Source organism: Watersipora subatra, chromosome 6, assembly GCF_963576615.1.
Source record: "Watersipora subatra chromosome 6, tzWatSuba1.1, whole genome shotgun sequence".
Classification (NCBI taxonomy): Eukaryota; Metazoa; Bryozoa; class Gymnolaemata; order Cheilostomatida; family Watersiporidae; genus Watersipora; species Watersipora subatra.
In genome coordinates this window covers 44,636,690-44,660,416 of record NC_088713.1, presented here as the reverse complement: position 1 = coordinate 44,660,416, position 23,727 = coordinate 44,636,690, and the positions used below count along the sequence as shown (strand labels likewise).

Here is a 23,727-nt window from a genome sequence, read left to right as displayed (position 1 = left end):
GACCTTCCACTTTCTGTGATCGAGGCAATATAACAGAATATTTATCTTAGATATACTGTCTAGCTGTAAAAAACGATTGTGTATAATATGCTAATATATCTATCCAACTGCAACTCACGGGCCTGCTATATTGTCAGATTCGTAAGAACACGGCCTATATTGACATTCCAATGCAAATTCTTCGATGTTTTTAAAGTAAAGTAAAATAATTCTTACAAAACTAAACAGAGAACCAATGCAAGAATTGGCATTATTCTACTCCTACGTTGAGCAGTAAGACAAGTCTTACAACAGCAAAGCATGACATGGTATATTGAGACGGACAAGCGTTGCTGTATTGTCAAGCGCTTAAGAACACAGGTTACGTAGAAATGTCAAAAGCGAAGAAGTTTTTTTAAAAGCCTCAGATATTTTCCACACATCATGCTGTTGTGTTTGATCTTAACATTTGATTCAGTACATTCTAGAAGTAAGTAAAAATCGATCATCAAAAGGAGACAACTTGGTTGATCATGTTAGATTACTGTAGCATTGGGCCTACATAATGCTGTAGTATACACGACATACACGAAAAATCGCACCTTAAGCTATTTCAGGGCAATTGTGTATGCTAAAAATTATTTATATTTCTGACTATATTTGTAGTTGCAAGGGATCTGCTTGCCATATTAAAATACAAGAAGATATAGATTTTTACACTTTGGATGAACATATGTACTTCAGGTCCATACCAGTGAGTTTTTCATACTAAATTTAATAAAATTGTAATATACACTTCTAATTACAGTAGTCCCAGTTTTCTGGAAATTCCACCAATATGAGAAATGTGTAAATGGTCTGTTATATATTTATCATTAAGATGCATAAAACATGACATACATGCATAGCCATACTTGATCAGGCTAGGAGAAAACCATAGTCCTTTAAACAGTATAAAGGTGTTGTTTTAACATATACACATAGCCAAGTTTTATTAATCAATTGCAATGGTTTTTTCTGTATTACTTTTTTTCGGAGGGAAGATGTTCTTACATATATGTCCTTATGTTATGTGAGCTCTAGTAAATGACCTTGTTTAGTGTTTAGTAAGTGACCTTGTCTAGTGTCTAGTGAGTGACCTTGTCTAGTGTTTAGTGAGTGACCTTGTCTAGTGTATCGTTAGTGACCTTGTCTAGTGTCTAGTAAGTGACCTTTTCTAGTGTGACTCATGTTTGGTTTCATCCGCTCTTATTTCAATGTCAGTGTTGTATAGCCAGTATAATATACTCTGCTAACAGACTACCATCTTGAGTAGCAACATATAGTCTAGTAACTCTAGTCAATAGCTGAATGTCTGCATGACATGCTTTTTTATGGACAATTCAAATGTACATAATTTGGAGATCAATTATCGACTGGTGCAATAACATTTATTTTAATGGCATCTTTATACCAGTTAAAACTGTCCAAAAATATAAATGCTGAACTTTATTATGAATCTAAACTATAGGAACATTGTATGTGCCATAGAAATGCTGTCTATAATAGAATGCAGAGTACATAATAGAAATGCTACATCTATAATGAAAATGCTGTGTCTATAAGAAAAATGATGTGTCTATAAGAGAAATGGTGTGTCTATAAGAGAAATGTTGTGTCTATAAGAAAAATGCTGTGTCTATAAGAGAAATGCTGTGTCTATAAGAGAAATGTTGTGTCTATAAGAGAAATGATGTGTCTATAAGAGAAATGCTGTGTCTATAAGAAAAATGTTGTGTCTATAAGAGAAATACTGTGTCTATAAGAGAAATGTTGTGTCTATAAGAGAAATGATGTGTCTATAAGAGAAATGCTGTGTCTATAAGAAAAATGTTGTGTCTATATAAGAGAAATGCTGTGTCTATAAGAGAAATGTTGTGTCTATAAGAGAAATGCTGTGTCTATAAGATAAATGTTGTGTCTATATAAGAGAAATGCTGTGTCTATAAGAAAAATGTTGTGTCTATAAGAGAAATGCTGTGTCTATAAGAGAAATGTTGTGTCTATAAGAGAAATGATGTGTCTATAAGAGAAATGCTGTGTCTATAAGAAAAATGTTGTGTCTATATAAGAGAAATGCTGTGTCTATAAGAGAAATGTTGTGTCTATAAGAGAAATGATGTGTCTATAAGAGAAATGCTGTGTCTATAAGAGAAATGTTGTGTCTATGAGAGAAATGCTGTGTCTATAAGAGAAATGTTCTGTCTATAAGAGAAATGTTGTGTCTATAATAGTTAATCTGTTATAAACTTTTGTCTGATTTTTGTGACTAGCAATTCACTTCACAAATTAGCATACCAACGGATCTTCACTGTAGATTAATGTTATTCTTTTACATATTTATAATTTTGTTTTCATCAGTTATTAAGGCATGCTAGTTTGTTTTGTGTAAGAAACTGAACCTGCACTTTATCTGCTCTGATTGGTTGTTGCCGCTGACCAATTGTTAACGAATTGAACATTTTTGAGAAGTTTCCAGATGAGCAAAATACAAAGTTGCAAGCACAAATATTATTTTGACATTTCGGAAATGCTCTCAACTATTTGAAAAAAAGAATTATTTAGCTTATTGATAAGCTTATTTTTTTGAAAGCAGCAGCTCTGTTAATTGAAAATATTTTTAGCTCAAAGAAATGTTTTTCTGGAAAATTGAAGTGTCGGAAAACTTTAGTCACATTTTGATTAGAATACACATTGCTTAAAATTAGAATACACATTGCTATATCTAATATAAAATTGATTTTTATTTAGGCAGATCAAGTCATGTTCCAATGGGTAAAACCACTTGACTTTGTGAAAAAAAATTTCAGTTTCTGTGTTAAGGTATGGTACTACAATAACTCCAGTTCATGTTTCAGAAACTGGTGGACTATTATCAGCATCACACACTAGAAGAGAACTTTCCTAATGTGGCGACTACTTTGAGTATTCCTTGGAAAGACAGGAATGCTTGTTGATCTATTTTACACCTAATGTTTTATATTTGGTTTTATTTTCACAATTGGGTCTCAAGCCAGTTTGGTTGCTCAAGGCTGGTACACACTATGTCAGCATTATGTCAGCAGTAATCCCTCACCCCATCGGCAGCCATCTGTGGTGACATTGTTCACACTTTATTCGCCTTCATATTAGTGAATAGTCTGTGGCATAACATCCCTGTTATACAACGCGACTGCTGAAATTATGAAATACTAGTTTCCTAAAAGGCATCATGAAAGAAAATATGCAGTGGTGGGAAAATAAATGGACCAACCTCTAAAACTTTATTATTGCTACTGTTCAGCACTCGAGATGATTAAATTCCTCATTAAACTGTTGTTGTTAAGTAGATTCTATACAACAGTATACATAAAAACCATAAAATGAGCAAAACTTAACAAAATTAATTTTAGCTTGAAACAACAATGCTAGATAAGTTTTAGAAAGAGTCAAAGTTAGCAATTATTTTTAACATTTTCACTCATTTTAACTAAAGCTATACCTGTATTTTATTTGCATTCAAACTTAAGGCAGTGATATTACTCAGATCAAAGACGTCATGTGAAATGTAAAACAATCTTCATGTCATTATGTTTTACTGATTAGAAAACTTTGTTTTTGAAGTTGCTAAAATTACAATTACTGTTTTTCAGATTTTGTGGTAGTAAGCAGCACAAGTCTGCATTTTAAGTGGTAAACCACTTCAAATGTGCTTTTAGTAAGGTATCTGAATAAAGGAGACTCAGAGATTCATTTTGATAAATGATAAGTGCAACTTCAAAGAAAGTTAGGACAGTTTTGAAAGACACCAAATGCATTGAAATCGGCCAAAATTGTAGGGCAGTCAATTTATTTTTCACACCACTGTAGATCAAGCATTTCGTGACAGGCAATCATCATTGCCAAATAAGTAAGCATTGTGGTGAAAAAGTTTGATAGCTGCAGTGTTTCCCGACATATTTTCTTGCCTTGGTAATGAAATTGGTCTACAGCGCAGTCTACGAATAAGCGGTGAGAGGACAACTCCGACATACTGTAATACGTTTTGTCCCAGCCTACAGAATAGATAATAAAGTGGTTAGCCTACTTATATACTATCTTTTTCAATTCAGTTTTCATAAAATGATAGATGATCCTCTGACCACTCACATTTTTTACCTGGTAACAACTTTATTTCCTTGCTGCTGGATGTTCAGCAATACAGTCATTGATCTTATTAGATATTATATTATTTGCATTATGCAATCTTTAGAAACTAAATAAATTTCTATATCATTCCAATCATTTGATTATTTGTGACAGTGATGTAATAGTGATCAATACATTATTAATTGATGTTGCCCATGAGATCAATGTCAAGGCAAGATGTTGTTACGGCGGGATCTTGCAACTCCCAAATTTACAATAAAAAGAAGAACATGAATTTTTGCAGTGGCTATGATGAAGGGTTTGATCTATTGATATGATAAACTTGATATGTAGCTCTCTCGTGTCATGGTCAACAATAGCCACAATATTCAACTTTTATTAATTAAAATATATTTGCTCAAACATTCTTGCTAAAACGACTCAAATCACATGACTACTTTTAGCAATTACGATCCCTTAAATTAATGAAAGTCCATACAATATCAATTGATAGTGCCCATTAGATCTATATCAAAACAAGATATTGGTATAGCAGAATATAGTAACTCACAAGTTTGCTACATAAATTTGGAAATAAATATAAACTTTTCTCTGGAAATAAAAGCAATCTTTGGAGTGGCTGTAACTGTCTGTTTGAACTCCTGACCAGCTAACGGCTTTCTGATGTTTCGGTGACCAATGTGAGCTCATACAGACTTCATAAAAGCAGTTCTGTAAATTTAGCGCCTTTACAAAATTACTTACAGTAAACCTTTTATTTGAACGCCACCATTATTTGAATGCCACCTTTAATACAATGCCACTATACAAGAAAGGTTGAAAAATACAACACCACCCTTCAATTGAACGCTGCCTCCAAATCAATCAAAATAATTAATAATAGTACTAGACTAATCTTTGACTAATCTATGGCATTCAAATAGAGGTTTTATGGTAATTCGTTTGCTTGTGTTTATACTTTTAAAATAAGTTGGAAATCTCTTTATATCTTCAAAAGTGTTATTATGTATTACTATTATTCTAACAATTCTGCTTTTTTAATTATAAAAATTAAATGTATCACATAGTAAGGTTGCATATATGAGCATTCATTTTATAAAGATCTGATGTTACCTCAAAAACTTTGCTACTAGGAAACTTGTAGAAAACTGAGAAACTAGTAGGAAATTTTTTGTTGACCATCCTTGCCAGACAGTTTTAATTTACTGAATTATTAATGATCTACCAGTCCACACTTGTATACTGTCAACCAATACTTGGCATGTAACAAACATATAGGCCAACAACACACAAATTATGTTTACTGTACACAAATTATATATATTTATCTACACATATATGCAGTTAGGGTTGCTAAAAATACTGACCAAAGAAACTTCTATGCTAAAAATAGAATAATATTAATTCTCTGTACTAACGGTTCAAAGAAAAATACTTAAAGAATAATCTCAAGTACCAGGAATTATTCCGCTATCTCCATACGAGTATCCCATTTTTGGCATGTAAACTTTAAGGCATGTGCAGGCAAAAGGTCAAGCCGAAACCCTATAGTGAGTAGCAACAGAACGCTTTTGTAGCAGTGACTCGTGTGGTTGTGAGCTGAAATGTACTTAAGATATTTTAATTTCCCACTTCGGAGATGCTAGCCGAGTATCATTGATTTGGATCCATCAGCAGTGAGTCTCATCTATCGTTCTAAGTTTTTGTTGTGGATACTAGGTTTTCTGTCCAAAAGGCTTTGATAGATAGTAAACTTTAAGAAAAGCTGCCAGTAACATCCAGAGTTTCTCAGGACTCTGTTCTAGGTCCACCATTGTTTATCTTATGCATAAATGATATAGTTAATACTATCGAGCATTTGAAAATCATGCTTTATGCCGATGATGTCTTGCTTTACTGTGATATTAAAACCAGACTGCATAAAGTTTCAGAATAATTTTAATAGACTTAATACATAGGCAGATAAATAGAAGATGCAGTTAAATCCTGTAAGACAAGATCTTATAGTGTTTAAATAAAATAATTATGCTTGAAAATTACCACTTGTGCAGTCAACCCTTGAGCTATGTGGAAACTAAAATATTTACGTGTAAATATCAGTAGGAATATTACCTGGAATGTGCTAATTGAAACAAGGGGTAAAAAGTAACTAGGATGCTTGGACTGATAAAACATGTACTATTTCAAGCTGCCCTCAAAGTAGAACATGTAGCATACCTCTCCTTATGAAGACCGCTACTTGAAAATGCGATGGAAGCGAGGGATCCATACAGGATAAAGCACATAGATAGACTACGCTTGAAAAATTTCAGTCACAGGCTATTAGGTTTATTGAAAATGCAAAGGGCAGAGATTTCTCGATAATAGTTGCAAGAGAAGGAATCTAGATTTGCTAAAAGACCGGAGACTACTGTAGTATCAATAGAAACATGATTTTCGAAATATTTCAAGATCGTGATAAGTTCCGAAGTCTAAATGATTCACATGACCAAGTTATTGAAACCATTACCAATGTACGAACAAGCTCTGCTACAGAAATTTTAACACGTACCACCGATTATAACCTTTTCGGTTTTTTATCACATGGGAAGGATTTTTTCCTAATAGCTAACATAATACAGCCTTCAATAATTTTGCGGATTATAATTTGAGAACGAAGTCGGAATCAATATTTACGTTAATAGCTAAATATATATGTCTAAATAACCACTCTAGTGTGGATACATAACCTCTAAAGGATGACTTCCTAGTTATTACGAAAAGATCTATAGCTACTCTAGACTGTGACTAACAGTATTAGTATAAGTCCATAACCCGAAAAGATGGCCTTTACATTATAATAACAGCTTGAATAATATTCCTATGTAATTGAGACAATCAATTACCATAGCATAAAAGTTTTGTGGGCTACCTTTACTGCTCCAAAGTACAAAACTCCATGCAAGAGTTCATACATATATTTGATCTGCTTCATTCATAAATAGTTACAAGAAGTGACATGCAACAAGTGTAGCACAGGCGCAGAATAGCTCTGCCTTCTCATCTGAGTGTGCTCTTATATAGTAATAGAAATTTAGCTAGTGGTCATGAGAAAAACTGTGTTGTATGGTTCTTCCGTAAAGTTTTGGCTTAAGTAAATGACCACAGGTTAAGGGCCTAGATAGAACACAACACAGTTTATGAGAATAATAAGTATGTTTGTAACCAATTTTGTATTACCTCATCAAAGAGCAATAGATACAGGCTCTTCATGCTTTACAAACTAAATAGAAATTGAATTATGTACGTAACAAAAGGCAGAACAAAGAAAATGTTTATGTTAGTTTGTGTTGTAGTTAAACAACTCTATGGAGAATATAAAATAGAACTGTATAAAACTGAGTAAAAGTTGTTTAATGTTGATACTATTTGACACAGCACTCGTTAGCAATACTTCAAGGATTTTAATCATACTCAAACACCACAGCCAATGAAAATGAAGGATGAAGCTGTGTGTGGTCTTTGTTCTACTCTTTAGTCATATGGTACCATTGATTGCACTAGGTGGTACTGTTTTGTCTGTCCCTCCCATCAGCTTACTAATGATAGATTGATAATTATTAGGTTTGATTTTGCTAAGTCACTGCTTATTCTCAGTCATGCTTAGAATGTCCAAACCCTGAATATCTGAATGTTAAAATAACTGATGAAAAGTTTTGAATAGGGAATATAAAATGATTTTTGGTGTGATCACATCAAATTCACAGAGCAATCATCATATTTTTTCATATATTGTCATATAAATATCATCATCTCTTATGTTGTAACTTAGTCAAATTTTTATGTTCATGATACGGCTACATGCGTGAGTAAATAGACAATTCTGAACTAACTAGCTGAAAATGTGAACTAATTTGTTTTTCTGAAAAAACAACTGCAAAAGTTTAGCATGACTCAGGAGAATTTTTACAATTATCACAATGAACCTTTGCTTATTTTTAACCAAAGTAGAAAATTGTCAACGATCAACAACAAATTCTCAGATTATGTATTTATATGCTTTTGAAGCTGTAGCTGTATTTAATCTTAACAAAAACTTTTGTTAACCACTACATTTTCTCCATCTTCCAGTATTCATTCTCTTCTTTAATTAATACCTTTTGTATTGTCTAAAATTCATCTCATGAAAGCCATGCTAAAGGATTGTTTAACTTACGAGACTGTATGAGAAGCAATGAGAATGAGAAGCCATACTTTATATTTGTGATGTAACAAATAATTTGGTATTTATAATCAAGCTATAAGCATATAAATGTTTATATAGTTAAGCCTGGTATGGAACATGACAAACTTCATAAATTAATAAACCTGAACGCCATATCTAAAAGAACTATTCATCAAAATTAGAAAAGGTTTAATCACTGATGTAAACCTAGTAACAAAAGTTTCAAATATCAACTCAGACATCAACAAGCAGTATTTAAAATAATAATCTTTGCTAGAATAATAGCCATGTCTGTCTGTTTTTCCGTCTGTTCATCTGTCCAAAGCCACGGTGAGAAGTTGAGCTGAAAGATTGTTACTTGGTGTACTTGGAGCTTTTATTTTCCTGAAAGCTGTATTTGCCCACAGAGGGCGATAATTTCATGGAGCTGCAAGAACGGATGAAAAAAGCAGAACAGCTGCTAAGGGAATGCCAAAATGGAGCACAAGCTGATAAGGGATTGTGCCACTTTTCAAGAATGGCGATAAAGTTTAGCTCTAGTCAATTTTTAAAAGCAAATGTAAAGGTGCCAAACTGAAGCTCAAATATATTGAGAGCTACCACATGGCAAAGGTACTCTTATACCATGTATACCACTAAAAAAGAAGCCCCAAAACAATCCAGCACAAAGGGTGTATTGAACTTTAGATCAGTAACAAAGAAACCTCGAACAAGGCTGCCCCGCTCTAATAGGACAGTGACTGTTTCCATCGATTCCATAACCATGGGTGACCTTTTTTGACCTCCCCGAGCTATCGACACTGCACCTGATGACACAATACCAGAAGGCTTACCTGACAGCTCAACTATACATGCCCACCTGAGTTCTTCACCGGTAGTAGTTGTGTCTGAGTCTTACCCCGGAACTCACCTTCTTTGGTGAAGGTGAAAAGACTTCCATACACGTGTCACATGCTATACTACAATGCTTTTAACAAGTCAGGAGTCCGCTAGAGAGGTGGGACCACTATGTTGCACATGCTATTAGTTTCTTACCTACACTTCGAAAAGTCTAGGAGTTGGAGTCTAGGAGGAAATGATGTAGTAAAACATAACTTACATTTTTCATAACTTTCAACTACCCAAGGGAAATGGAAACCTAGCTAATTCCATCAAAGAAGGACATGTAAGTAGTGGAAACTAAGTCTTCAGATGATGCTTTGTCTTGTGAATTCATGTCACACTCTCACCCTCTGGCCTTGCGAAACAATCAGTTCAAGCTACTATCACTCTGGTGCTGTAGTCAGGGATCTCGAGACACAGTATACACTAGATAGCAATTTCTGTGAAGGTCCCCTATAACAACTGTAATTAAGCACATTTCTGTCACAGGTTATAAGTTTCGATCATTATAAGAATCGATCCATCTTTTATTGTGACTTATGACTCAATGAATTTTGAGTGAAGGTAAACAAAATTGTACATAACGGCTACATTTACGCAATTGACATACGTAGTTCATGAGCATCTTCAATCAAATTTTGGGAATGCAGATGTAAAAATTCATGAAAGGGAAGAATTAACACTAAAGACAGTGAAGTGATTAATGTAAGCCAGAATCACAAATGCATATGGATCATCAGCTGCATCAATTGAAACTGCTCAAGTTGTTTGCATTAAAATGCATGTACATAAAATACTGAACTAAACGAGTAAAATTGCCAGTTATTTTTCATATATTTTAAAGCAAAAGGTGTTATGTGTGAATTTTCATGAACAAAATGTTTTTTTTGTATTTTCTTGTTAATATCAGCAAGTTATTTCTTTGCTCTATGAAGGCATAAATAATTTCTTGGGTATAAAAATAGTCGCGCTAAAAGGTCAAATAGCCGTGCCAAAAAGTCTGGTACAAAAAGTCTGAGCGAATAGGTTCCGCTCCCGTAAGTCTGCCCCTAAAAATTTTAGACCAACTAGACATACATGTAATGTACATGTGACTGAACAAAAGTACCCTTACAACCATGAGTCACTAATCATGGCAGCACAAGAACAACGGCTTCTGACCAGGCAATTCCAAACACAAAACTATCACGCTATGAATATACGATATATACCTGTGCAACAATGCAACAGGTGCCATTCAACTCTTCATCAGTGGATGCAAGCAACTAGCCAGGCATGTATACACTGAGTGACATACCCATGTTGCAGTAAACAGAAAAGTCTGCTATAAGCATGGCCTCAATAAACTACAACACTGGTGGGAAAATCTTGATAAGGCCACTGAGAATGAATGTGCTAAGTTTCTGAGACTTCTACATTTGGACTGACAAGCATGTCTTTGTAAACTAACTATATATTGTAGTGGTGGACAAGGAGAACAAGAGGGCTACTATCATAGAGACCCAATGACTACAATATAGGTGACAAAGCAAAGGGAAAGGTAGTGAATTATCTCTTACTAGGGGAGGAGATTGAAAAGTGATGGCATGTAAGAACAAGTGTAATTTTGGTAGTCATTGGAACTTTGGGTGGAATATTATCTGTTCATCAAATGCTGCTCACCCAAACACAAGCAACATTCAGCATGATTCAGCAACAGAAAGCCACGCTATTGGGAACAGCTAAAATCTTGAGACAAGAGTTGAAACTGCTAGATCTCTGATAAGAAAACCCAGCTTGAGTAGGTATTACCACCCACTTAGTTAAACCATGGTGGGAAAACCGCTTAAATATATAAGATATCTGTGACGAATAGTTGATCCACCTAGGTGCATATGTACACACCTTTACTATTTTCCCTACGCTTTTAAATTATTTATGAAATGTATTTATTAAAGTGTATTAGGATTAATAATATGTTTGCTGAATAGAAATTACACAATTATATGAAGTAATGCAATTATAATCAATAAAATGTTATTATATTTGTTTAGGTTGAACCTTTATAGTAGGCCTACAGAATTTTGGGAAAACTCAATAAAAAAAGTTGAATAATATAATTCCACCAAAAAGGAAAAGGTTTATGAAAAACGAAAACAAACAGATAATGACTCAAGTCAAACTCATGAAAACGGCTGCAATCTAATTATGTTAAAGCTTCAAATGAATACTTGTGATCACAAAAAGATTATAATAAATATAACATTGTCTTTAACCACTAAAACTCATTATAATTATTGTAAAAAAAGAAATAAATAATTTGAGATTTATAAAAGAGAATGCAGGAGATAATTCTAGTAACAATTAGCATTTTACCATATAGTAAGCTGGACACTGACACTACCCCCGAACAAGAAAGTCCAAATAGCCTGCATTTCTGTTCCTAAAAGCGTCTGCAATAACCCTGGCAGATTGGTTGTGGGAAAGGCCTTCTAGATATCTAAAAACAAACAAGGATATTTTATCTTCTGCACGAGATATTTACCTTGTAAAATAACTCTATGTTATATTGCAATATGTTGGAACTAGCTTAACAATTCATCGAAAGTGACTATGAAACGCAAAAGTCTGCGAAATTGAAACTAATGAAATCATATCTGATCGTCAATTTTTATTAATTGTAAGCATTTTTCTCTATTTTTCAGTTCAGGTTCATTAATCAACTTTAAGGGTTGAAAGTGTTCAACAGACATGATGAAGGGTGTCACAAAGGCACTGTACTTTCACATTTCACAAAACGTCATGAGGTAACAGTGAACTTTGATGATTGTTATCACATCATAACGCCAATTACGGATGGATCTTACTGGGCCAGATTATAGGAGAGGCTTATGCATGTTATTTTTTATAATTTTAATGAATACATTTAATGAATAAGCCACAAAAATTGAATCGCAAAAGTTGCGGATGGAACTTCAAGGTACAGAAGCCTCGAAATCTGAACCACCTGATAGCAAAAGAATATGAAAGTACAGAACTGTGAAATCTAGACGACAAAGTAGCGAGAAAACATCAAAACACAGAAACAGTAAAATCTTAACCTCAAAATAGCAAGAGATCATCAAAGTAGAGACGCCGTGAAATCTAGACAACGAAGTAGCGTGAAAACATCGAAACACAGAAACAGTGAAATATGAACCATGAATTAGTGAGGAATTACCGTACTACCAATTAGACTTACTTATCATTCACTCTCAAGATCACTTGACCAATCTTGAGAGATGAAGTACTTGCGCAACCAGCCTCTAATATATTCTTTATTCTTGGTATAGGCTGTTTAGTACCCGCCCCTCCTTCGATTGCAAGACCAAGTGTTGGCCTTAGTTTATTCACTCTGATAACTTCCTCATGAACCGGCGCATCACCTGCCTAAACATAAATATCGACAAGCAACGTAAATTCTGACACTCCTAAAGATCTAAAATGGCAATCCAAAAACTGCAGAAAGAAATGTTGTAAAATATGAAACACTCTGAATACTTTCATCATCAGATCATAAAAAAGAGCTTGAGTTTGAGCTTGAGTCTGGCTCACCTAGTTTACCCCAAATAGTATGTTCAAATCTACAAATTGTTTGCAACACCAAACCTATAGATGAAGTAAGTACACACAACAAAATAGCGAGTCGTCAAGCAGTTTTTGAGTATGTAGATCAGTAATGGTGAGATATTAAACTTGGTTCCTTAAAGCTCTTTGCTATTACACTGGATAGCTGATTTCTAAAATTTAGGTTACTAACATGAAATGACTGGCTTTGGGAACATATTTTCACTAAAAAATCAGAGTGAAGTTGGCAATTCAAAACCTAGCATTGAAAGAATTAAAATTTACTGTTCATGTACTTGAATTAGGACTGCAGAAAAAATGATGCAGTAAATGAACATAAGTCAGCATACTGACCCCTTGGAAGCACATATGGCAGTTTCTATCTGATCTGATAATTTTTTAATGGAAAAAAACAATTGCAGCAGACCGCTTTTGAGAAGAGTCATGCTTAAGCTTGCAAAGACATGCATGAGTCTGCTTTTTTGTTCTTGTTATGATTGGAGTTGCCCAAGGTGAAATTTGGAATGAGATTGATTAGCAGTTCTCGGATGATTCAGTCTTGAGTACGATTTAGATGTAACTAATAGGAGTTGAAATCGTTGAATGTTACCGGCTTCATATGACATGTAACTTTTTCATGAATGAGTAAATCTTTATTAATAAATCCAACTTGATCATTGTGTCTGTCTGTTAGTCTGCAAAAACGTTCTGCGTTTCTACATTTTTTGATCGATTTCACCCAAATCTTACACGCATTAGCTCTGCGTTTTCCGTCAAAAATGTTTGGTTTCAAATCTCTGTGTGGTTCCTGAAAAGCTTCCTAAACACCCATATTAGAAACTAAAGAACGCAATAAGAACAATCGCCGTTCATTGATTTTCGTGAAAGCAGTGTAGTATTTTGAATTGAAAATCTAAATACGAGCTGTACTTGAAAATGATTGAAAACAACTGAAATCTTGGGCAACACTGAGCTTACTGCTCATTTCAAATAACAAATAAAACAATAATAAAAATACAATAATAAAACAACTAAAATAACAGAGTGTCCTTTTAAACTTGAGACTTTCTACCAGTGCGTACATAGACCACTTATTAATATTGACACGGTAATTTTCAAGTACAAATTACAATGTTGACTATAATATCAGTTTCGTTCAGCACCTGAATTTCTTTTTCTGGTTCTGCTCCATGAGTTGCCTTTATAGTGCCTTCAAGTCTGGTAACTGAAGAATTTCCATTATGGACAGTCGGTTGAGGGTCAAAGGGCATGGCTGGTCGTGATGCTTTAGAAGTTTGCCTCTTGACTACTGCGTAGATGTCCTTGGAGGATTTTTCGGAAAGTGATATAGAGCTCTTACGTTCAGTGACAGGAGATCTAAAAATGTTATCAAACTCCCGTAGCTCTTCTAACCAAATGAAAGGAAAGGAAACATATAATGCTAGAATAATGACCAAATTATTTTGTTGAGTTTTTTATTGTTCTTAGTCAACGTTTGTTTGGGTCAGATTAGAAATCATGACCAGAATAGCCAACTCCGGTTGCTGATAACAATATAGTTTCACGATGTCTGAAAATCACCAGATGATTTAATATTGCAAATAGACAATTTGTGATATATCACAATGTTGTTATTCTGTAAAAAAGACTTTAAAATTTTTCTGACTCCTGTGCGTACTTTGAAGTTCCTCCGCAACTTCGTTAAACTATATTAATTAAATTTATAAAAACCTAACGTGCATAAATGTCTCACATGATCTGGGCCAATGAGATCTCTCGGTGTCTAATGAATACATGTTTGTTAGATTTAATTGGTGAACAAGAATCATGCTCATATCAGAAGCTCTTCACTTTTAAGCATATTCTCTGCTGGCATATTCTCTCGTCTTTTTTGACAACAACAATAGATAAATACAACCAAAAAAATACATTAATATTTATATATTTTATAATAAAATGAACAATTATCTGTGCAACACAAAATGTCTGAATCGGTATCTGATTCGAACATTTTGTGTTGCACAGATAATTGTTCATTTTATTATAAAATATATAAATATTAATGTATTTTTTTGGTATCTGATTCGGATTATTTTTCAATAAGAATCGGTATATCGTATCTGAATCGGCTGGTGAATTTAGAATCGGGGCATCTCTAATATTCTCTGCTGGTTTACTACAGAACTCCAAAGTACTTAAGAAGTTTATGGACCAGCTCAGGTATCTCTGAATATGATATCCATTTGTGATGAATAGCAAGAAAAACGGCTTACGGGAGTCTACTTAGTGTGAACCTTGGTATATCATGTAAGGCCTTGATTCTTCACTCAATGTGATCTATAGAAGGATAATCGAAGGGTTGACTTAATGAAAATGAGCAAAGGTAAACCAACCTTCCATAGGCGAGTGATGGGTGAGATTCATAACCATTCATTAGGTCATCAGTCCCTTCAGCAGAGCTGTAATACAAATTATATTCAAATGAATGTGAACATCAGTAGAATATACAATATATAGAAAGACAGAATATAAAGATATAATCAAACAAAAAGCTTCCTTTAGCTACTTTGTCAACCTCTAAAATTGCATGACTGTTTACCCTTTGCATTGAATGTTATCTATATATATATTTTTCAAAGTTTGTGTGTATGTCCAGCTATAGCTATCTTGTAATAAAGAATTTGTAAAGCAAAATATTTGATCTCGGTACCTCCTGTTCACCAGTCGAACGCCTTACTAACTAAACCACGCGAGCTTGATATATTTGCTAGGCAATATATGTCGCTATATTGAAGCAAATAGGCTACTGCTTTTGGTTCCGACGCAAAGCGATGGCGTAACGTCATAAGGGTAGCTCTTATTAGTAAACTTACTCAAATTAACCATGGACAATGTGCCAGGCTACTAACAAGTGACAGGCAACTCTTATTACCTCTCATTGTTTATAAGCTGATTTTTAACAACCGGCAACGTCGGGTAGCACAGCTAGCCATGGTATATACAAATGATAATATCCTCTTTTTCATTATCCCGTATCCCAAAAAACACACAATTTTTAATGAAGTCTTAGAACTGAACATAAATGGTGAGCAGTTGTCAGCTAAGGTTGGATGTTTTACCAGCCATTTCTATAAAACTCTTTGAGACAAAACCTGGTTCCCTGGTATACCCGGCGACATTAGAATGAACTTGCAATTTTGTTCAAATGAATTTCGCTGTATTAATTGTGGTGAATATATTCACAAACTCAATTGTTTTTTCCCCGATGATTTCGCCAATATTTGTAGTTTTTGTAATGCTGAACTTTTGAAAAAATTACCTTGAGTCAATCTCAAACTTGCTGTTTACATATAAGAAAAAGTATTAAAGGTAATCTTTACCTTAATAAAATTAGAGCAGTGTCTGTTTGAAGCCACGCTAAAAACATTTAGATAAAGATAGCCTCAAGCAGGACTTGAAAGTGCACCCTATGTTTTACAGTCTTAAACTCTAACCACTACACCAGTCGGCCGCCTTGCCACTACCTGAACTGATCATGCCTACAGTGATTACTCCTTACAATCTCTCACGGTGCGCGAGACTGCCAAGCATCAATCAGAGTTTGACTTCTACAAATTTTTGCAACCTGACGGGTTGCCAACCTTGAGAACTTTTCCATCCTGAGGCATAATAAGGCAGTCCTAGATTGGCAATACTTCAATCTGCATTACCTCGAGGTATCATCTTTATTTGTCCCAGGTGCTGGCTTGTCGATATTTTTTTGCAAATAAACTTGGCCATTCAGCAATTCCTTTCCTTCCTCTTTTTCGAGGCTCTGCTCATCTTCACTCCTTTCAGAAATCGAGCTGCTAGACGTGTCTATACTGTCATGCAGCAAATGAGTTGGAGGAGGTGGTAGAATGTCCCGTATATTGAATGAGTCCCTACGGAGAGGACTTGCCCCATCCTCTTTGTGAGCTTCTCGTTCCTGAGAAGTGGACCTGTAGAGCTCTTTACTGATGTTTATTATGTCGCTTGCATCATAATCTGAGTCATCCAATGGAATCTATGGACAAGAAAATATATTAAGATAAGAAATATTTGGTAAAAGAGCTTTGTTTGTCATATTCATTATAATAGGAGGGTTTCAAACAAAAACAGATCCTAAATGATATCCCAAAATATACCACAAAAGTCAATCACAAAAAAATGCCTAAGAATTATAAGTACTAGTAATAGTACCTGTAGTACTAATACTAACTGTTCTAGTTAATAATACTACTACTAATAATACTACTACTACTAATAACAATACTAATATATTAATAGTACTACTAATAGAGTACTTAGACAGAAGTACTCTATTACTAGTATCACTGGTAGAATTGGATGCCCGACATGTTGAACACCAAACGAGGTACAACTGTATAAGATAATCAGGATAGTAATAAGATAGGGTGAGGGTACAGCCACACGTGCCGAAAATTTCATAAGTTTTGGCCGAAATTACAAAATATATGAAAAACACGAAAATATTCCTCCGAAATTCTCAGCATTTTCAAAGCTGTGCATGCGCACCAAAATCATTGGCGAAATGCTTTCAGTTGGCTGAACAAATTATTAGCGAGCACGATTTCAGAACTTTTCGCGATTTTAGCAGTGTTTGCGATTTGCTCAGTCATAATGACACATAATGACACAAAAAAAATCAATGAAATTCAGCATAGTAAATATGATGCAACTGATTAAAAATGTGCCATCTCTAGCGCAACCTAATTACAGCTTTAAAAATTCTGTGAGTTTCGGAGAACTATTTTTAAGTTTTTGTAATATTTTGTGATTTTAGCTGAAACTTCAGAAATTTTTGGCAGGCGTGGCCGTACCTTAAGGATATTAAAAGATGATTTAACCACCTAGTGTGCAATAAACAAAATAGGCTAATCCATGTTTGGTACAGACTGGGGTATAGCCTTAAACGTGTGAAAGCGAACCAGGTCTTCACCAGCCATTATGAACAGCTAGCTACTACCACTACAACCTCAAACAAATGGTCAAGATTCTGAAAACAAGCCAACTAAGAACATCTTCACATTAATTGTACCCTGGTATTACATCATGGAAAAACCCAAAATGTAGATACGACAGTGTTAAAAACGGTAATAAGGAAAGTGCTGGTTTAGTTTAAACATTGGTAACACCTATTTTAGGCATAATTTTACCCACATAGGTGATCTACTAGCATAGCACCTGCATAGGAGGTCAGCTACCATATTATTAGACACGTTAGTCCACGAGCGTATAGGTGGAATATTAAGCTAGCACCTATCTAGCTGGTTTATCAACTCGCCATACAGTAGACGCTCCTATAGCATATACCTCCTTTAATGTAAATTCCAGATAACGTAAATAATTTATGTGAAGCTTTTGCTTCGTACAACATAGAAAATTCCATATATTGTAAAGTGTCAGATCGGGCGAGTTTTTAAATTCGGTTCCAATGTTAACATATCTCACCACACTTGCAGGAGAAACAACGTGTGTATAGCGTTATATCTATTATATATACAACTTCCATGACAATCAAGTTCATCGAGATAGATCGTCAGATGTGTCGACAAAACCGAGAATAGGTAGCAGTGCAATTGTTCATATAAATTATACTTAAAGGCGATATATTGGTGCAGGTGTTACAGCGTCGATCTACCAATATGAACATCACGAGTTGGAGTATCGTTGAAATTTCTCTTTTATCTTAACCTTGACCCCTGGGTACAGATAGACCATGAACAAGTAGTACCGCTTTTTATGGTAAAAGGATTTTGATGTTCTGCTTTATGGAAGACGTGTAAAATATTTTTATTAGCTTTACTTTGCAAAGTAGACTTTGCTGCTTGGAAAAAATAAGCAAATCGTTGTAGATGATGTAGATCGTTGTAGATGAACGGCAAAGATGTGCGCTATCCACTACCTTGTTGTAAAATTACCGTAATCATCGTCTATAAAACCAGTGAGATTAAGGATAAAAGCTTTCCATGAAAACCAATAATATTGCAGTTATGGTCCAGCCAACAAATTAAAAAGCTAAGTCAAGTTTTTCTTTTCTATATGGTCAAAAAGATGAGTTTGGAATGATCTTGGAACGAATTAGGCAATTTACACGTATTTTACTGTTCTTATAATGTAAATTCACTATAACCTTTTTGGAACAGATGGTTTACGTTGTAGAGCGCGGACTGTATTTATATAATGATGGGTGGTCCACACAGCTAGCACATACATGGGTCATCTACTAACCGATAACTGCTTGGGTGGTCTACTAAGCCAGCATTTGTATAGATAGTCTACTAACTTCAAACTTGTCTGAATGGTTTGCTAACCTACTGTGATGATCAGTTACGTACATTGCAAATTCTTATAATAATGAAATCAATGTAGAATTCCTGACCGTAAAATTAAGCCCATAAGAGCTGAATAAACTTCTCATATACTGCATAGGCAACTTGAACTTGTTGAGTTGTCTACTCATGGTACAAAGTTACAAATTAAAATAGACTGTTTCCTGACAGAGGACGAGACCAAGCCATCTAATGAAATGTAAAGACATGTTTAAAACTCTCAGAACAGCGAAAAATAATGAACCAGGATGATACAATGTTTCTATTTAGGTGATAAATTGAAAAGCCACCTCATGACGTTGTGATGCTGCAGGAGGTATATACATCTTCCCGGATAACGCTGTTCTTTGTTTCATCTGCTCTTTAAATGTCAGACTGGGACCATTTGACTCACCAAAAGCTGGCTGTAGGGATGGCTAAAACAGTAAAGAAGGATGCTAAGGGCTGCAAGAGAATAAGAATAATAAGAAATGAAGGTATTCAGATAATGCCATATAAGATTGTGGGAAAACAGTTAAAAATATTGACTATTTATGTAAATCTATTTATGTAAATCTGTGTTTGTTTTTTCGTAAACCCGATGTCAAGTTATAGCGATCAAAATCTAGCAATGAAAATTCTGTACCACAGAGGATTTGATCTCGGAACCTCCCTTTCAAAAGGCGACAAACTAATCCATTAAGCTACACCAGGTGCAATAGATTCAATTGGCACATAGTTATCATCCGGGTTTAAATACATATAACAACTCTGTGTTACGCGCAACATCTCTAAAGCTTGCTCTCACAACTCTTATTAGTGAGTTTAGCGATACATATACTAATAATCAAATTAGCCAATGGTAACTACATTATCTGCCACTGTTAATAAGCTGCTTTTAGCACCTGTGCAACACCGGGCATCTGGCTAGTCTTTACTATAATAAGAACCAAGTTTGTTCCCCCATCTGTGTGAAGCCGCACAAAGAGCGTTAAGAAAACCAATTGCCTCACATTATTACATAAGAATCGAATTCTAATCAGAATTGCAGCCAAGAACGCTACGACAGCACCACTCTACCATAATTTCACAACTAAGCGTAATTGTGCATGTAGTTGCTCATGATGATCTCTCACACCTCACGAGATGCCAACATACTAGTTAATATAACAGTTAGATATAATAAGAGCCTCGTCCGACTGTCTCCGCCTTGTCTGTCAAAAGCAGCAGTTGAATGTTGGGAAAAGTAGCACCGTACAGGAAACTAACAAAATTCAGGTTGACACACCAACACTTTAATATACATGTGCAAATAAAATATGTGCAAAAGACGTGACTAGCTTTAAGGCTGATTGTTTCTCGTCATTGATATCGGCTATTGGGTTAAAGTTGCAGCATGACGCATCTCTATTTTGTCTGTCTCTTTGCCAAAGCGCAACTATAGGCGTTGTAATCACACTTTCACTTGAATCTGAGTGTATTAACAGCGATCAAGATTTATCAATTTTAATCTTGAAACATCCTGGCAGTCAGATCACATCAAACATCAAAAACAATCGCAAATAATATAAAAAATTCTGACACTGTCTGATAAAATCTACTAAAGCTTGGTGTAAGTTCATCTTAAAGCCTTTAATTGGCGCAGAACGGTAGAACCAACCGCGAACCAGATTTGTATTCTCAACCAAAGTCTGGTTTATCAAATTTATATTCCTAACTCCTTCACAATTATTAAATGTAGCTTACACTAAAGAAAAATTAAAACATCCCGCAGTTGATGTACGATAAAAGAGGATTAATGCCAAGGTCTACAGCTTTTACTAAATGTCGAATTTCACGCTAATAATGCAGCAGACAAGCAAACCTTATGTTCTCTTCTTGGCAAGGTTCCAACTTGCTTAGAGCCTACCAGAACAACGTTGCTGTTGTCCTTTGCTTCACGGTCGCTGTGAAGTCCAGGCAATAGCTCTATATCCGAATCTTCCTCATTTGAACCTATAGGTATAATAGCACATTTGGGATAGAGTGCTAGATAAGAGGTCAAAGGTCAGTCAGATTGTACATGGATTTCTTAGACATTTACTTAATGAAACATTAGGTTATAGCTACATATCCGGTGAATGACAAACAACTATACATTATTACAGAGAGATTTACCGATGAAACGATGTTTGCCATTCGTGAGGTCAATTACAAAAGTTATTCTATATCAGTACTAGTTTATAACTTACTACCATCACAACTACCTGAAACAGGGCACATGATTGGTCAAATTTTTTATCTTGTTATCCTATATATTGTAGGTACAGAAGGATACGTTAGTTTTGAAAAAAAGTGATTAGTTTTTGTTGCTGAAACTATTTTCTTAATAAACAAATTTTGGTTACGTCTTTAAAAATGCCTAATATGACAAGGAATGTTATAAAAAGCTGTTAAACTTCAAAAATGGGAGTCAGCTATTTCTACTCTACTGAGTAATTTTTTCGATTCTGTCCAAGATTGGAAAACGGGGGGGGGTTGAATTTTGGGCTTCAATCATGTATCCCTCAAAATATTAGCAGAATTGCAGTAGCTTTTGCCTTAATTGTGGTACACATTAATTGAATTTGGTTTGCAAACTGGGGCTATGACATTTTTATTTTTATAAACATTTTTAGACTACGATAACTGAACACTTCATAACAGATGCGTTTGGTTTCCAATGAAATGTTTCATTGGACTAATTTAGAGTCTTCCATAGAGTAATCGCCATAGATTAATTTTTTTAGAGAACGTACTCAAAAGTCATAAAAAACACTGATTAAATTTTTTGCTCTGCCCAAAAATGTTAAAACGCAAGTGCAAACGCAAAATTTTTTTTACAAATCCAGTTTCTATGAATTATGGTGATGACGTATCAAAAGTGCAAAGTTATATTTGAGCAAGCAAAAAATTCTAGCCTTAGTTTTGGCATAATTGAATCGAAACATAAAACATGATACTCTATTACTTCTAAAAACTTCTGCTTTATGTGTTTAAAGCTAATGGACACCATTTTGGCGCCTCCTATGCAGACAGCCACCAGCTACGGACTGAATATTTTGGCATTTCGGCTAAAGCAAACAAGAAATCTAGCATAGCTAGATATAGTGAAAACATGGAGGTTAAAGAAGATCAATGAAAAGTTATTGCTGAAATGAAAAAACTGCATGAAGCAGAGTTAGAGATGAACATAGCCATTCACAACCGTATTATTTTGCATGAGAAGATAATCACTATCTCCATGACACGGTTAATCCATATTGCGGTTTGAGTAATCTGCATTATGTAAATGGCGAAAACACCCCACGCAAAAATGCTTTGTCATTCACTATTTTTAACCGAATATTTAATGCTTGAATAAGATGGAAATTGCTCTTGCGAATGATGAGCAAGCATGATAAGGAAACTATTCCACTTTACACATTTTTCACACTTCACCCGTTCTTTTTTGAAAAGCGTGTTGCTAAGCAAGACCGAAGTGAGGCACTACGACTTCTGGCAATAGAATTTTTTTTATTATTTTGTTGACATTCGGTTTTTTAATTCTTTAGTAAATCTTTTTGTAACAAAGCGACCACGTTAATCCACACCATGCATATGTCCAATGAAATACCTATCGCATAGTAACACAACTCCAAATCTGCATACTCCATACAGTAGCAACAGTGAATAATAGTGTTAAGAGCTTTCTGAGCGGAAAGAAGAGAATCAAAAGAAAGAATAAGCATTTTGTGCAAAAGCAAAAGAGGGAATAACAAGATAACATCTCAGATTATACTTTAGCAATACAAACTGTTAGAGCATTTGGAAAGAAATGAGTCTGAAAATGGATGTGCTTGTTGCAAAGTAATAAGAATAATAGAGAGTAGATTTCATGTTTACCAGAACGCCTAGCACTTCCTGTTAAAAGATAAATATTGGTTGCTAGGTAGCATGCAATGGACTCCTAGCTAAGGTAATGATTTCAAACTGACCTACATAAAACGGAAGATGCTATAGGAAGTTTCCAACTGAAAAAATAATTGTGACCATGTTAGAAGCATTTCTCATGAGTCCTTCGGGAATTCAGTAAGAAATACCACTAGCTTTTCTTGCATCTGGTTAAATATTTGTTAAGGTCATTAACCAGTAAGGTCATTAACGATTGAATAACATGATGACTCATAGGCCTTACAAGCATTAATATACAAAATGAGCATATTGCAGATGCATAGTGAATTGCATATTGCTGATACATAGTGCATATTGCTAATGTATAATACATATTGGTAATGTAAAAAGTCATATTTCTAATGCCAAATGCATTTTGCTAAAGCATTAATTACACTTGTCGGTACGAGGTAATTGTAGTTGTAATTACACTGGCTCATGGCACATGCTAATGATGCTGGTCATAAATTGTTCAAGGAAGTTACCAGCTGAATCAAATCGGTAACTTTTTTATTTGTTTTCTTCTACCGTACGATACATTATCCGAGTACTGGTTTCCAACAGCTTTTGAAAAAAGAAATACTGAAAGTACCAGGTGCTTTAGGT

At 34.6% G+C, this 23,727-nt stretch overlaps 2 protein-coding genes across 4 annotated transcripts in view; one reads left to right on the top strand and one right to left on the bottom strand.

The window, feature by feature from the left end:
• LOC137398646 (uncharacterized) overlaps positions 1–3,916 on the top strand; it is a 93,588-nt gene extending 89,672 nt beyond the window's left edge. Inside the window, exons 11-12 of the mRNA XM_068084825.1 lie at positions 646–733; positions 2,877–3,916. Of these exons, the coding sequence (XP_067940926.1) occupies positions 646–733; positions 2,877–2,975 (187 nt within the window). The 3' untranslated portion in view covers positions 2,976–3,916. The remainder of the gene's footprint in view (positions 1–645; positions 734–2,876) is intronic.
• Positions 3,917–11,178: 7,262 nt separating this feature from the next.
• LOC137398555 (whirlin-like) overlaps positions 11,179–23,727 on the bottom strand; it is a 44,192-nt gene continuing 31,643 nt past the window's right edge. For 2 of the 3 annotated variants that reach the window (XM_068084684.1, XM_068084686.1), the window contains 8 exons: positions 23,074–23,091; positions 21,035–21,165; positions 19,482–19,607; positions 16,528–16,862; positions 15,211–15,276; positions 13,981–14,194; positions 12,453–12,640; positions 11,179–11,711 (listed from right to left, as the gene is read on the bottom strand). In XM_068084684.1, coding sequence (XP_067940785.1) covers positions 11,612–11,711; positions 12,453–12,640; positions 13,981–14,194; positions 15,211–15,276; positions 16,528–16,862; positions 19,482–19,607; positions 21,035–21,165; positions 23,074–23,091 — 1,178 coding nt within the window. In that variant the 3' untranslated portion in view covers positions 11,179–11,611. The remainder of the gene's footprint in view (positions 11,712–12,452; positions 12,641–13,980; positions 14,195–15,210; positions 15,277–16,527; positions 16,863–19,481; positions 19,608–21,034; positions 21,166–23,073; positions 23,092–23,727) is intronic. The other variant, XM_068084685.1, reaches the window with a different exon arrangement.